The sequence below is a fragment of the Zea mays genome, chromosome 6 (assembly GCF_902167145.1).
Source record: "Zea mays cultivar B73 chromosome 6, Zm-B73-REFERENCE-NAM-5.0, whole genome shotgun sequence".
Taxonomy (NCBI): Eukaryota; Viridiplantae; Streptophyta; class Magnoliopsida; order Poales; family Poaceae; genus Zea; species Zea mays.
The window spans coordinates 61,438,722-61,450,897 of NC_050101.1; the positions used below are offsets into that span (position 1 = coordinate 61,438,722).

General features: G+C 47.1%; 1 protein-coding gene across 2 annotated transcripts in view; it reads right to left on the minus strand.

The window, feature by feature from the left end:
* Positions 1–2,280: 2,280 nt before the first annotated feature.
* The window catches only part of LOC100501270 (uncharacterized), a 60,759-nt gene continuing 50,863 nt past the window's right edge, over positions 2,281–12,176 (minus strand). For both annotated transcript variants that reach the window (XM_020539145.2, XM_020539146.2), the window contains exons 30-43: positions 6,746–6,855; positions 6,522–6,647; positions 6,364–6,432; positions 6,095–6,284; positions 5,791–5,902; positions 5,577–5,696; positions 5,390–5,505; positions 5,220–5,303; positions 4,693–4,805; positions 4,344–4,573; positions 3,450–4,247; positions 3,244–3,294; positions 2,969–3,154; positions 2,281–2,754 (exon numbers count right to left, since the gene is read on the minus strand). In XM_020539145.2, the coding sequence (XP_020394734.1) occupies positions 2,524–2,754; positions 2,969–3,154; positions 3,244–3,294; positions 3,450–4,247; positions 4,344–4,573; positions 4,693–4,805; positions 5,220–5,303; positions 5,390–5,505; positions 5,577–5,696; positions 5,791–5,902; positions 6,095–6,284; positions 6,364–6,432; positions 6,522–6,647; positions 6,746–6,855 (2,536 nt within the window). In that variant the 3' untranslated portion in view covers positions 2,281–2,523. The remainder of the gene's footprint in view (positions 2,755–2,968; positions 3,155–3,243; positions 3,295–3,449; positions 4,248–4,343; positions 4,574–4,692; positions 4,806–5,219; positions 5,304–5,389; positions 5,506–5,576; positions 5,697–5,790; positions 5,903–6,094; positions 6,285–6,363; positions 6,433–6,521; positions 6,648–6,745; positions 6,856–12,176) is intronic.

Sequence of the window (12,176 nt, forward strand, 5' to 3'; positions counted from 1 at the left end):
TACACTTATACTTAGTAACTGCTAATAAAATTTTTACCAACTTATTAAAAGCAATGCTCATCCTTAACCATTATTGTTGATCAGCCTTACACTACACATGAGCCCCCACCGTAAGTGAGCTCATGCACATTATTCCCGGCACTTGCTGAGCGATGAACATATGTGAGCTTAACCTTGCAATAAATCTCCCCCCATAGGCGAAGAGCAGGTACCACCGGAGGAAGACTACTACGACAAGTTTAACGAGATCTAGGTGTCGTCTCCTAGTCAACTGTTGGTGCCGAGGAAATAATATTAGTTCGATTTATTTATTATCAGATATTTTGTAAGACATTTTCGTTATGTAATAAAGTTTGTGACATTCGTCTCTATACACTGAGTCATTGTATGTGACAACCAACTTGTAATTCTAGTACTTTGTGCATCTCATTGTTGATGGTATGCAAAGTTGAAACAATGATTTTATGCTGGTTCGGGCCGAATGTCCCTACGTCTAGTTGATTAACCTGTGTTACCCTACACTTAGTTTGCAATAGGGGGTTACAAAACATTCAACAGAGGGAGGAGCTCCCAAGTCTCTAGAGTGAGCAAGTAAGGTGTTGAGTGCTCTATGTGTTGACATGTGCTAGCTACTTATGCAAGTGGTTGCCCTATGGTCTGGATCAAGATTCTTCCCTCCCTTTTATAAGACAAGGCGAGAGAAGGTCTTGTTATACAAGTTCTAAAGATCGAATGAAATGAGCTAGGGTCAGTTCTTAGTGTGTGGCTCCTTCTCCAATGAGGTTTTTTGTCAGTCGAAGGACTTCTCAGATGACCCGTTCTTCTTTTGTTAGGATACTGTAGCGATATCATCATTATCATGTAGCCTAACATTATGAACCATCTTGTTCCTTGGTGGTTCATCTTGTGTCCTTTGTTGACTTCTCTGTGACAATGGTTGGACCAATGTCAGGGCCATACCATGATAGGTGATGTCTGCTCCCTGACACACCAACCCCTGTGCCATCATTGAGGCCACATGCCTGTGTTAGAGTCTGACCCACACGCTCTCCTTTTCAGGGTGGCAAAGGTGGTACGATCTAAAGAATCCTAGACCTATGGGGTTAAGCGAAGTGTCTGACCCCTGGGTCGGGCGAGATGGAACTCTAGGCGAGGTTTCCTGGTCTAGGGAACTGTCGAATGAGGGTTCAAGGGTCGGGCGAAGCGGAGACTTAAGGACAAGTTATCTTCCCCCAGACCTTTGGGGATCGAAAGTCGGGCGAGACAGAATCGCAAGGCAGAGTTGTTCTTTTCCCGACCTGTGTGGGTCAGGTGTCGGGCGATAAGTAGCCAGTCCCATGAAATCCGAATGATATCCAATCTTTTGAACACTCGTCACCTTTGTTGGTCCCGCTTCATGTCATACCCGTGATATTCATCTTCGACAATTATAATTTTATCTTCACCTTATAATAGCCTTTGGCTCTCTCTACAGCACATAATTATCTCTCGTGTGGTTATAAGTATATCTCTCATGTGACTAACAATAGTATACAAGTATATTTTGTATGTAATTATATTAAGTTAATTGATCTATACCTATATTGTGATTATTTTAATTTTTTTTCTCCCAAAGATCCAATAAAACTGTAACAAATTTTGCTTGGTATTTTGCTCCAACAATAAAGATTTGGACTAAGAGCCCCTTTGGTAGGGCTTCGACTTCTCAAAATGACTTTAGTTTTGGCTTTATGTCAAAGTTGTTTTTCAAGAGGAGCTAAAGATATAAAAAACCATTTGGCAAAACAATTTTTTTTGCTCTGCACTTCTAATACAAATGAGTAGGGTATAAAAAACCATTTGGCAAAACAGTTTTTATACTGTTTTTTAAAAACCTATCTAGTTACATTAGTAATATAGTCAAATGATGGCCGAAGAGTCTTTTTGTAAATGTAACAATGATGAGATAGTCTCTTTATAAAATATACACGAGTCAAAGTTGAACAAACTTTTTTTTGGTCCACACTCCTAATATGAGTGGTGTTTTTCACGTGAAGCCATTTAAAAAATATAGTTTGATACAACTTCACCAAGTATTAGTGAAGCCAAAACAAAAGCCACCTCGAGAAGTACTGCTAAAGAGCCCTAAGTTGAATGAGATCAGATTTGAGGAATACGGAAATGAGGAGAGAAGGTGAGCAGGAGCTAGATCGGTTCTTCCATTGGCGTGTCAACTGTCAAACAGGTTGCCATTGGCAGATTGGTGCAGAATTGTTTTTTTAAATATTTTTCAAACATTAATTGAAAAGCTAGAACAATGAAAATATATAGCCTAGGTATGTACCAAGAGCCAAGAGGCAACAATGTCGTATGACACACAACGGAAATGACAAAGAAAAACCAGCCTTGTGTATACAGCCAAGACTCTGAAAGCATCAGCAGCCTTACAATTCCTCCAACAAACACCCATGACCCATGTACAACAATCATCCTGGAGCTAATCCCTTGCCTAACCCGTGTGTACGAATGTTTCCTGAATTAACATTATCTTTGCTTCTTGCCGCCAGCCAAGATCCGAGAGATTTGAAGGCCTCGGCTAAATGCCTGATTAAAAAGCAATCTCGTCTGGAACTCCGAGACAAATGGGAACCATGCCAGCACAGCCACCGGGACGAAGATGACAATCCCCATCAGGTACTCATACCCCCTAGAGAGGGCCTTCACGGATCCCCAGAGCCCAAACGCCTTGATGACCGGTTTACTTGCTTGAGATATCTGTTGTAAAGGTCAAAAATGGATTGGAATCTGAAATGTTCTCCATAGCAGTCTAACTTTTTTACGCTAGACATCGAATACTAACAGAGGTACCCATCAGCTGGCCAATAGTTTAGAAGCATTTTCATCACAAAAGTTTTTTAGGCTTCATACTTAGAATATGACGTTTAAGGGCTTGAGAAATGAAACTAGAGGGTAATACTGATGGAGGTACCTGCAGAATGGCCCATCCTGTGGGTGCAAATGCAAGGAAGCTTGCGAATATGTCACCAACTGTAAGATGAAGAACAGTGAAAAGAACTGCCAGTGTTCCAACAGATCCGATGAACAGGAACAATTTGAGAAGTCGGAACATAAGCTGGAAATCCGCACTAAATTTCTTCCTACCCATGGATACCACCTAAAGAAGATTTTGATCAGCAACTTAACAAGGAAAATCATTTTGAAGAACTTAAAAATCATTTCAAAGCTCAGGGAAATGAAATTCACCTTTAGGACCATCACCACAGCAACAATAACCAGCCAAGAAAGACCATAAACCTGAATCCACAAATCATATTTTTAGTGTACAGCCACAATAATGGTGTCAAACGGTGGTCTTAAACAACAAAACAACTGTGTGATGGTCTATCCCCAAAGCCTTGTGTTCATTGAATTCTTTGAAGAAAAAAACTCAAATGAAATAAAGAACTTACAGAGATGCTTTTGTTGCCAGCAGATATATTCAGGTGGTATATGATACCGTATTGGAATATGAAGAATCTGAGAGAGAGTATGATTTCCCAGAAACGGCCCAGTAGACCTGTGGACAGCAAATGTTCCTGTTCCTCTTCCCACCAGGATTCCCATGCCTTGTTAGCCGGAACCCCAATGCCACCTCGACTGCTAATCCACTTAGCCCAGTCATCCCAGTCATCTACTATTTTCTGCCACTCAAATCCTGATGGATTGAAGAGGAATGGAGCGAACAGCCAAGTGATGACCAAGAACCACATTGATGATGTCAGAAGTATATATGCAGTCGAATCTGTAGCAACATCGCCATATAACTGATAGACTACTAGCAGTAGCATCAGCTCAAGTCCTTTCACAAAATGGCTTCTGGAGTACATTCTGTAATTCTCAGCAAACCTTACATGGCGAACAACAAAACCTCTGCCAGTTGCCCTATATTTTGCACCGCCGTGGAGAATTGTGCGGCCAAAATAATGTGATTTGGTCCCAAGGGAGAAAGTGAAGAACACTGAACAAAGCTGAAGTTGCATGATTATGAAATCCCCCAGGGCACTTCTGAAACCTCTTTCTAGCCCAATCTCCATAAACATTGGCAATGCCATCAAAAGACCTAGCTGCACAATAGACTGAGATCCCATAGCTGCTTGAAGTGCACGGTTCCCTCTCATCCGTGCTTGTTTCATAATTGCAAACTCCAGTCCACTTAATGCTAAGTACAGTCTCCCATACAAGAAAACATAAACTATTATCACAACCATCTGCACAACATTAAGGCAAGAAGATGAGAAAATATGTAACAGAGGAGAGCTATCGCTAACAAATACTATAATGCAAGTTAGTGCCATACACATTACCATTGAACTAATATAAAAGCCAACAGTTGTAAAATAGCATGAAAGCATCCGGAAGAAATCAAATCGATGACCGAGCCTGTATATATCTCTGCTGAGTATTTGCTCCCCATTTCCACAAGCCACTTTCGCCTCAAAGAGAGAAATTTGATTGAGACCTACATCGCGCCCTTTTCCCACTTGGATGTACTCATGATGGGTGACGTTTCCTCTTCTTAGAGTCGAGTTGAAACCTGAAAATAATATTCAATTCTACGCCGTCAAGAGCAGAAATGAGTAACAAACAGAAATATATGGAGGAATTTTTTTTGTCGAGAATGTGCCTGTACGCCAGTTTAATTAAGTCACATACCAGCAAAAATGTCTTCACTTAAATTTATACCACAGGAAGCCTTGCTGATGCCTCCTCTTGTAATGTGAAAAATCCTATCGAACACATCAGGATGTCCATAGTGAAAACGTACTCTGCACAGAGAATGAAGTCAGATATCAGAGCATTTGGTTTGAACCCAGGCAAAGCTACCTGGCCTAGGCATGAATCTCAGGCGTTCAATTTTGGAGGCCTGGGGCTGAAATTGCTGCCTGGGAGGCCTCCAACCAAACAGGTGACTCAAAAAGTAGCACAACAATTTATCCTGTCAACATGCTTAAACTCGAAAAGCTTCAATGCGGAAAAATTTTCAAGCAACTGCTCTATTTTTTGTTTACTTGTAATATGAGCCATGTTCATCTCGTAATATTTTCCTCAGGGATAGTTGCCACAGATGCTCAGCAGATCAAATATCATATTGCAACATATAAGATACTCGGTTTTTACATCATGAAAATAATTGATATTGTTTCATTCCAATATGACATAAGAAAATGATTCGTACTTACTTCAACGGATTAGCTAGGACCCTCTGTCCTATCGTTACAAAGCTGGTTTCCTGGTTGCTCATAAACCATGCAAGTGACGACACACTACAATCCACAATTATAAAAAATTAGTTGCTGATATGGGAATTATGATGAAGAAACACAATGATAACCGCAAAGTTTCAGCCTACCTTCCTGTAAATATATGCTCACGCACTCCAAGAATCGTGGGTTGACGGACACCATGGTTTTCATTAAACTCTTCCAGCAAATTTCGCATTTTCAAAGCCTCCTCCAAATAGTTGTCCTAGAGATAATTCATAAGTACAACACAAATTGTAAATATATCATGACTTGTACCATAGCTACTCAATTCACCTGATTCATATCGATAGTCTGGAGAGCTTCACCCCGTGTAAAAATGATCGCATGATTTTGATTTTCAGGTTTGCCTTCACCTAATTTTGCTGGTCCTGGCAGTTTTATACGGTATATTTCCTTCACACAGATACGAAGTATAAGTATTATTGAAGCTGGCATCATAAGTTTGGAATGGTGGAAAAGGACTTGTTGAACTCGTGGTTATGCTCACCTGATCATGATTGTCGAGAGCTTTAACTAGAACTGAGTAAAAGACCTTCTGCACCTTGTCACCTTCTCTCTCTTCTACTTCATCGATATATGCCACACGCAGACCAGGGTAACTGTAGTTTCAATTGGAAATTGCCTCAGTGATTATTTTTTTTGGGGGAGACTTCACTATAAATTCAATGTTAACTACTGAAATAAAAATCAACTGAAGTAGTATCCTTAAATTGGAAAAAAAACATCTTGTCATATCTTGTGATTAGCATAACGATCTAATTCCTATTTCTTTCTCAGAAGAAACGACTTACTTCACCATCAAGTTCAAGATATCTGTTGCACGTCGATCACCAGATTGTTTCTGATTTCCATATATCTGGCAAGTAGCAACATATGTAAATTTCATGTCTGCTACAGCCTCGAGTTGAGAGGACAAAGATCTTTGGCTTTTCTTCTCCTCCTCTGCTGGATCTGCAACTGCTTTATATCCTTCCAGTATCTCTGCAAGAAATACAGAGCAAGATCAGTAGCATTTTTAAGGCACTAAAAAAATACACCACCTGACGTTGAACAAGCTTACCAGATTCAGAAGCCATGTCAAGGAAAGCTTGAAGCTTCAAAGCCCTCCTATAGTACATCATACCTCTAACTACTCACATATTAAAAGGAAAACATATATCCGGTAGTTAGCCAAGTCATCCTTAATAGATAAGGCAAGGCAGATGATGATCAAATTACCTGTTCTACAGAGTGTCTGCCCTCTAAGAGAAGCCCAATGACGAAGTTGCAGTACATTTTCATCGTTTCCCCATACTTCACTTTCCCTTTTGCAATTATTTCTTTCCATGAAATTGTTCCATTCATCTACATTAGGAATCAGGATAAAAAAGGAGGAAAATTGGTAACACAATAATAAATAATTGAATCATTGAGATTGAAGGGAAACCAAAGAAAAATGGAACCTGGAAAGATCTTTTGTAGGTAGAATATAATTGATACACCATCTTCATTCTCCAGATCAAGATCACTTTTTGAATATACAGTTTCTTCACTGTAGTAAGGAGTCATAACACTGCCAGGTGCATAGAGTGACATAGAATTATGTAGAGTTTAATATTTTGCAATAAAATTCTTATTACAGACTACACTTAAACCTAACAGGGTTAGGAGATGTTGCCATGGTGAATTTAAACTTTTTCTGCATATTATACGTTTAAATGCCACACACAAAACAACATGGCTGGTAGGGAGATCAGAAAAAAAAAATATGTACAAGATTGCATTCTGTGTTGTTCAAGGAAAATACATTTGTGTTTCTTCAAACAGAAAAGCATACAGTTTTGGTCAACATTAAGAATAAAAATAGGATCAGCGTTTGGTGACGGTATTTATATTTCCCACATTGGCTTGTCCGTTTTCTGGACAGTGTATTATGTTCTACTTGAAATGAGTCAACAATAGCCAAATTCCAGCCATTGGTTTAAGTAACACATATGAAGTAACTTTAAAGAAAGACAGAAGAGTAACTTCTATTCTAGTAAACATCACAACTCAGACATCAGGTCTGATGTCAGGACTATCTGAATCGAGCCAGAGCAAAATTGGCAACAGATGTAAAGCTCACAGGACTTTAAGAATGTTTCAGAAGCAAACCAGCATCATTATGACATCACCAGAGGATTGATGATGAAATAATTAATAACTTTCTACAGTGCCCGTTTTCTGGTTTGTTTCACAAAAACTTTTGTCGTGGGGATCTCCCCCACAGTGCATTTGTCGGAATAAGGGATCACCTGCCTCAAATCCAGTATCCACACTAACTTGTGCATAGTCTTAATGTGTTGAACTGGACCGCCGACACATGGCGCGCTAGCCAGGTCACCCGCACACACACCCCAGGCCCCCGAACGCACATTTTAAGTTTGTTGGGCCAACACCCACCAAAAACACCAGCCCATTAGGGGGTTGCACCCTCCGATAGACTCCTGTTTAGGGTTAGGTTAGGAATTTCCTGCATTTACCTAATTACCCCCCTATGGGCTTGGCCCACCAAACTCTTTTATATAATATATACTACAAACTCTATATTAGGGTTAAGGTTTCACATATTCCAACTTGGTATAGAGCTAGGTATTTTTCTCTCCCCTCCCTTCCAACCGTCAGCCCCTCTCCACCATTGGCCGCCGGCCTCACCCCACCACTGCTCACCGGCACCGCCGCCTAGGCCAGCCGCCGCCACAAAAGTCACCTTTGCCTGGTCGCTATGCCACCCGCCCGAACATGTCATCCCCGCTGTCGGCATGCTCTGCTCAGGATCCGTCTGGCCTTACCCACCGCCAGCCTACTCTGCCCCCTGCCATCGGTCTGATCTGCCCAGGATCCACGCCGCCAGCCTCATCTCTGCCCGAGATTTGCGCCGCCGGCCAGGATCCCCACCACCAACTTGGCTCCACCACGATGTCGCGTCCTCTCCCTCAAAGAGATCACACGCCCTCACGCCACGACCACTGCCCTCACCGGCGCCAACGGGACACCGGCCTTGGTTTCCTCCCCGATGCCCCGTTCTCTGTCACGGGCCCGCTCGCCCCGAGCGCCACCGGTGGACTCCATCTCTGTGCCACTCCGCGCCAACTTCCCTAACAGGCTGCCATCGCCGCCTCTGTTCCTCAGCACCCCAGCACAGCCGCCCTCCTGTCCACCGAGCTCGTCAGGTTGGAGCCCCCTTCATCGCTGGCCTTGGGCCCCTCCCGGACACCCCCACCATCGCGACCACCCCTGCAACAACGGCTACGCTGGGCCGTGCACCCGCAACCGCGCCCAACCTTCTTCCCATGCCTACACCTCCCTGTGCGCCCAATGCCTCCAACACTGTGTCGCCACCTCCTTCACCCGCGATGGCAATGATCTTCCCCGTTACTAGCCTCCTCGTGCTACCGCCCCCTGCACCGCCGTGCCGACCCCTACCTCCGCTACAGTTCCCGTTCCTCCCTACCGTGTGCATGTGTCCATTCACGACAGTCAACTTCTCCAGGGCACATTCATGGCCTTCGACCGGGTCATGAACTATGTTCTCTCTGACTGCGTTGAGCTCCACCCTCAGGCGAACCGCCACGCTACTGGGCCACTTGTGTTCCCTAGTGTCGCGATTGCCTTCATGACAATCAAGAGCTTGTCGTCTCCTCCTAGCATGCTTGCCACTCGTAGGCCCCAGCTCCTCTCCCGGTGGCTCTATAGGGGTGCCTCCCTTGGCTCTCTTCTCGAACCCCTTGTCTTTGTCGCTCCCTCCTCCCACCGACTAGGTTACCGTCTCCGACACCTTGTTTCACACGACTCTCAACCCTAGAGCTGTCGCTTTACCTCACCCCCATAGCCTCACCTTCCCTTCATCCCTGTCGGTAATGGGTCGACTCTGCCTGTCACCTCAGTAGGTGACACGGTCCTTCCTGGTCCTTTTACCTCAACAACATCCTTGTTGCCCGCAACATCATCCAGAACCTCCTCTTGGTCTTTCGCTTCACCATTGACAACTGTTGCTTTATGGAGTTCGATCCCTAGGGGCTCACCATACGGGATCTTACCACTCGTACAGTGGTTGCTCGCTATGATAGATCTGGCCCCCTATACTCCATTCGCTTCCCCACCCCACCTTCCTTCGCCCATGTTGTCCAACCCTACACTCTGGCCTCCACTGCCGCTGCCTCCACTTGGCACCGTCATCTTGGCCACCCCGGCCACGACGTCCTCTCTCAACTCTCGACTCCTCGGCCATTCCTTGCCCTCGCGGCGATACCACCTCGCTTTGCCATGCCTATCAGCTTGGAAGTCATACTCGCTTACCCTTCTCTTCTTCCATGTCCCATGCTACTCACCCCTTCAATCCCATCCACTTTGTGATGGAATAAGTCTTGAGCATCTAGAGGACAGCAGTCGCTTTTGACTGTCCTCTGTAGTCCTTTAACATCTAAAAGACAGCTTGACTGTCCTCTGTAGTCTCTTTAGCATCTAGAGGACAGCAGTCGTTTTTTGACTGTCCTCTGTAGTCTCTTTAGCATCTAGAGGACAGCAGTCGTTTTTTGACTGTCCTCTGTAGTCTCTTTAGCATCTAGAGGACAACAGTCACTTTTGACTGTCCTCTGTAGTCTCTTTAGCATCTAGAGGACAATCCTGTTGTGTAGTGTGTGTGAGAAGGTGTGGTAGTGCAGCCTCTAGGGCTATAAATATGGGTCTCCAACCCTTAGATGGGTATGTCATTGTGTAGTGTTTGAGGAAATAAACAGAAAATTGCCCCAACTCATCCTCTTGATGAGAGTTAGAGTCCCTCTACTTACAATTGGTATCAGAGCCAAACTATCCTGCAGCCTAAACATCTCGTGCTCATCTCCTTCCCGCGCCTCTCCCCACACTCAGTCGACAGCAAGAGCTCCAACTGTTCCTTCCTCCCCTGCTCAGACGAGCAGCCTTTCGTCTGAGACAGCCTCTTCCACACGCAGCGACCCCTCACTAGCCCACCATGTCCCTACGCTCGGCCACTTCGAGTGCGTGGCGCCAGCAAGAGGCCGAGGTCGCCGCGGCACAAGAACACGAGCGAGCAGCAGCAGCTGCAGCAGCGACAGCGGCGAGGGCAGCACGGCTGGCGGCGGCGGAACTGGCAGCAGCGAGAGCGGAAGTAGAAGCAGCGGAGGCGGCGGATGCTGCACGTGCGGCGGCAGCAGAGCTCGAGGTTCTGCGCGGCAGTAGAGCTGGCAGCTCTGCTTTTGTCGACGACAACACCGACGACGAGCTCAGGCTGGCGAGGGAAGCAGCGCGAGAGCAGGCGGCACAGTGGGCAGCCGCGCATCCCCATGGGGGCGCGCGTGGCGGCAGCCCAGATAGGCGCCGACACGCTGACGGCGCTCCGGGCGAGGGCGCACGCGGTGGCAGCCCAGACGGGCGTAGACGCGCCGGCGCTGCTCCCGGCGGCGTCGACTGAGTCGACGGAGATCGCGGCCTCTACAGGCGGCGCGGCTCTCCCTCCCCGGATCGGTACCATGGTCGCCGCATGGCCTAGGCCATTGTCAGGGACATCGGTCCCGACGGTGGGTGGCCTACCTTCACCAAGACCAACTACGTCGAGTGGGCCGCGGTGATGAGGGTACGGCTCCAGGTTCGCCACATGTGGGAAGCAGTTCGGTACGACGACGTCGACTACCACGAGGATCGACGAGTGCTGGATGCCCTCATTGCTGCAGTCCCGCCCGAGATGCAGTTTTCGCTTTCCCAGAAGCGGACTGCCAAGGAGGCCTGGGACACCATCGCTGCGACCCGCATTGGCAGCGACCGTGCCCGCAAGACCACACTGCAGGCACTTCGCAAGGAGTGGGAGAACCTGGACTTCAAGCCAGGTGAGGATGTTGATGACTTTGCTCTCCGCCTCAACACTCTGTTGCAGAAGATGGTGCAGTTCGGCGACGACACCTACGATGAGGAGAGAGCTGTTGAGAAGCTCTTCCGTTGCATCCCCGAGAAGTACAAGCAGATCGCTCGCTCGATCGAGTCTCTGCTAGACCTCTCCACGATGACGATCGAAGAGGCGATAGGTCAGGTCAAGGTGGTCGACGACGATGAACCACAGGCTCCCTCTGGCCCTATCACTATTGGCGGGAAGCTACATCTCAGTCGAGAGCAGTGGGAGGCCTGCCAGGGTGACAAGAAGAAGGGGGAGTCCTCCTCGACACGAGGCCGCAAACGCGGCAAGCCGCGCAAGGCGCGTGGAGGCGCCCAGGCCGGGGCGCGAGGACATGCTGAGGGTGGTGCCCGTGGAGGTGCCCAAGGCGGTGCCGTTGGCAACAAGAAGCCGGCACGAGACGACGGCTGTCACAACTGCGGCAAGCTTGGCCACTGGGCCAGGGATTGTCGACAGCCACGACGTGGCCAGGCCAATGTCGCACAGGCGGAGGCGGAGGAGGAGGCTCTGCTCCTAGCACATGCAAGCATCGAGCTATCTCCAGCGGCACCGGCCGCAGCGGCACTCCTCCACCTTGATGAGTCGAAAGCACGCGCTTTCCTCGGCGACGGCTCCAGCAAAGACATGATCGAAGGATGGTGCCTCGACACCGGCGCCACTCATCACATGACCGGCCAACGGGAGTTCTTCACCGAGCTTGACTCTAGCGTCCGAGGCTCCGTCAAGTTTGGGGACGCCTCCGGCGTAGAGATCAAGGGCGTCGGCTCAGTCGTCTTCACCGCCATGTCAGGTGAGCACAAGCTACTCACCGGAGTCTACTACATCCCCGCGTTGAGGAACTCTATCATCAGCTTGGGACAGCTGGATGAGAACGGTTCGTGCGTGGAGGTCGAGCACAGAGTCATGAGGATCTGGGATCCCTCTCGTCGCCTTCTTGCCAAGGTACGCAG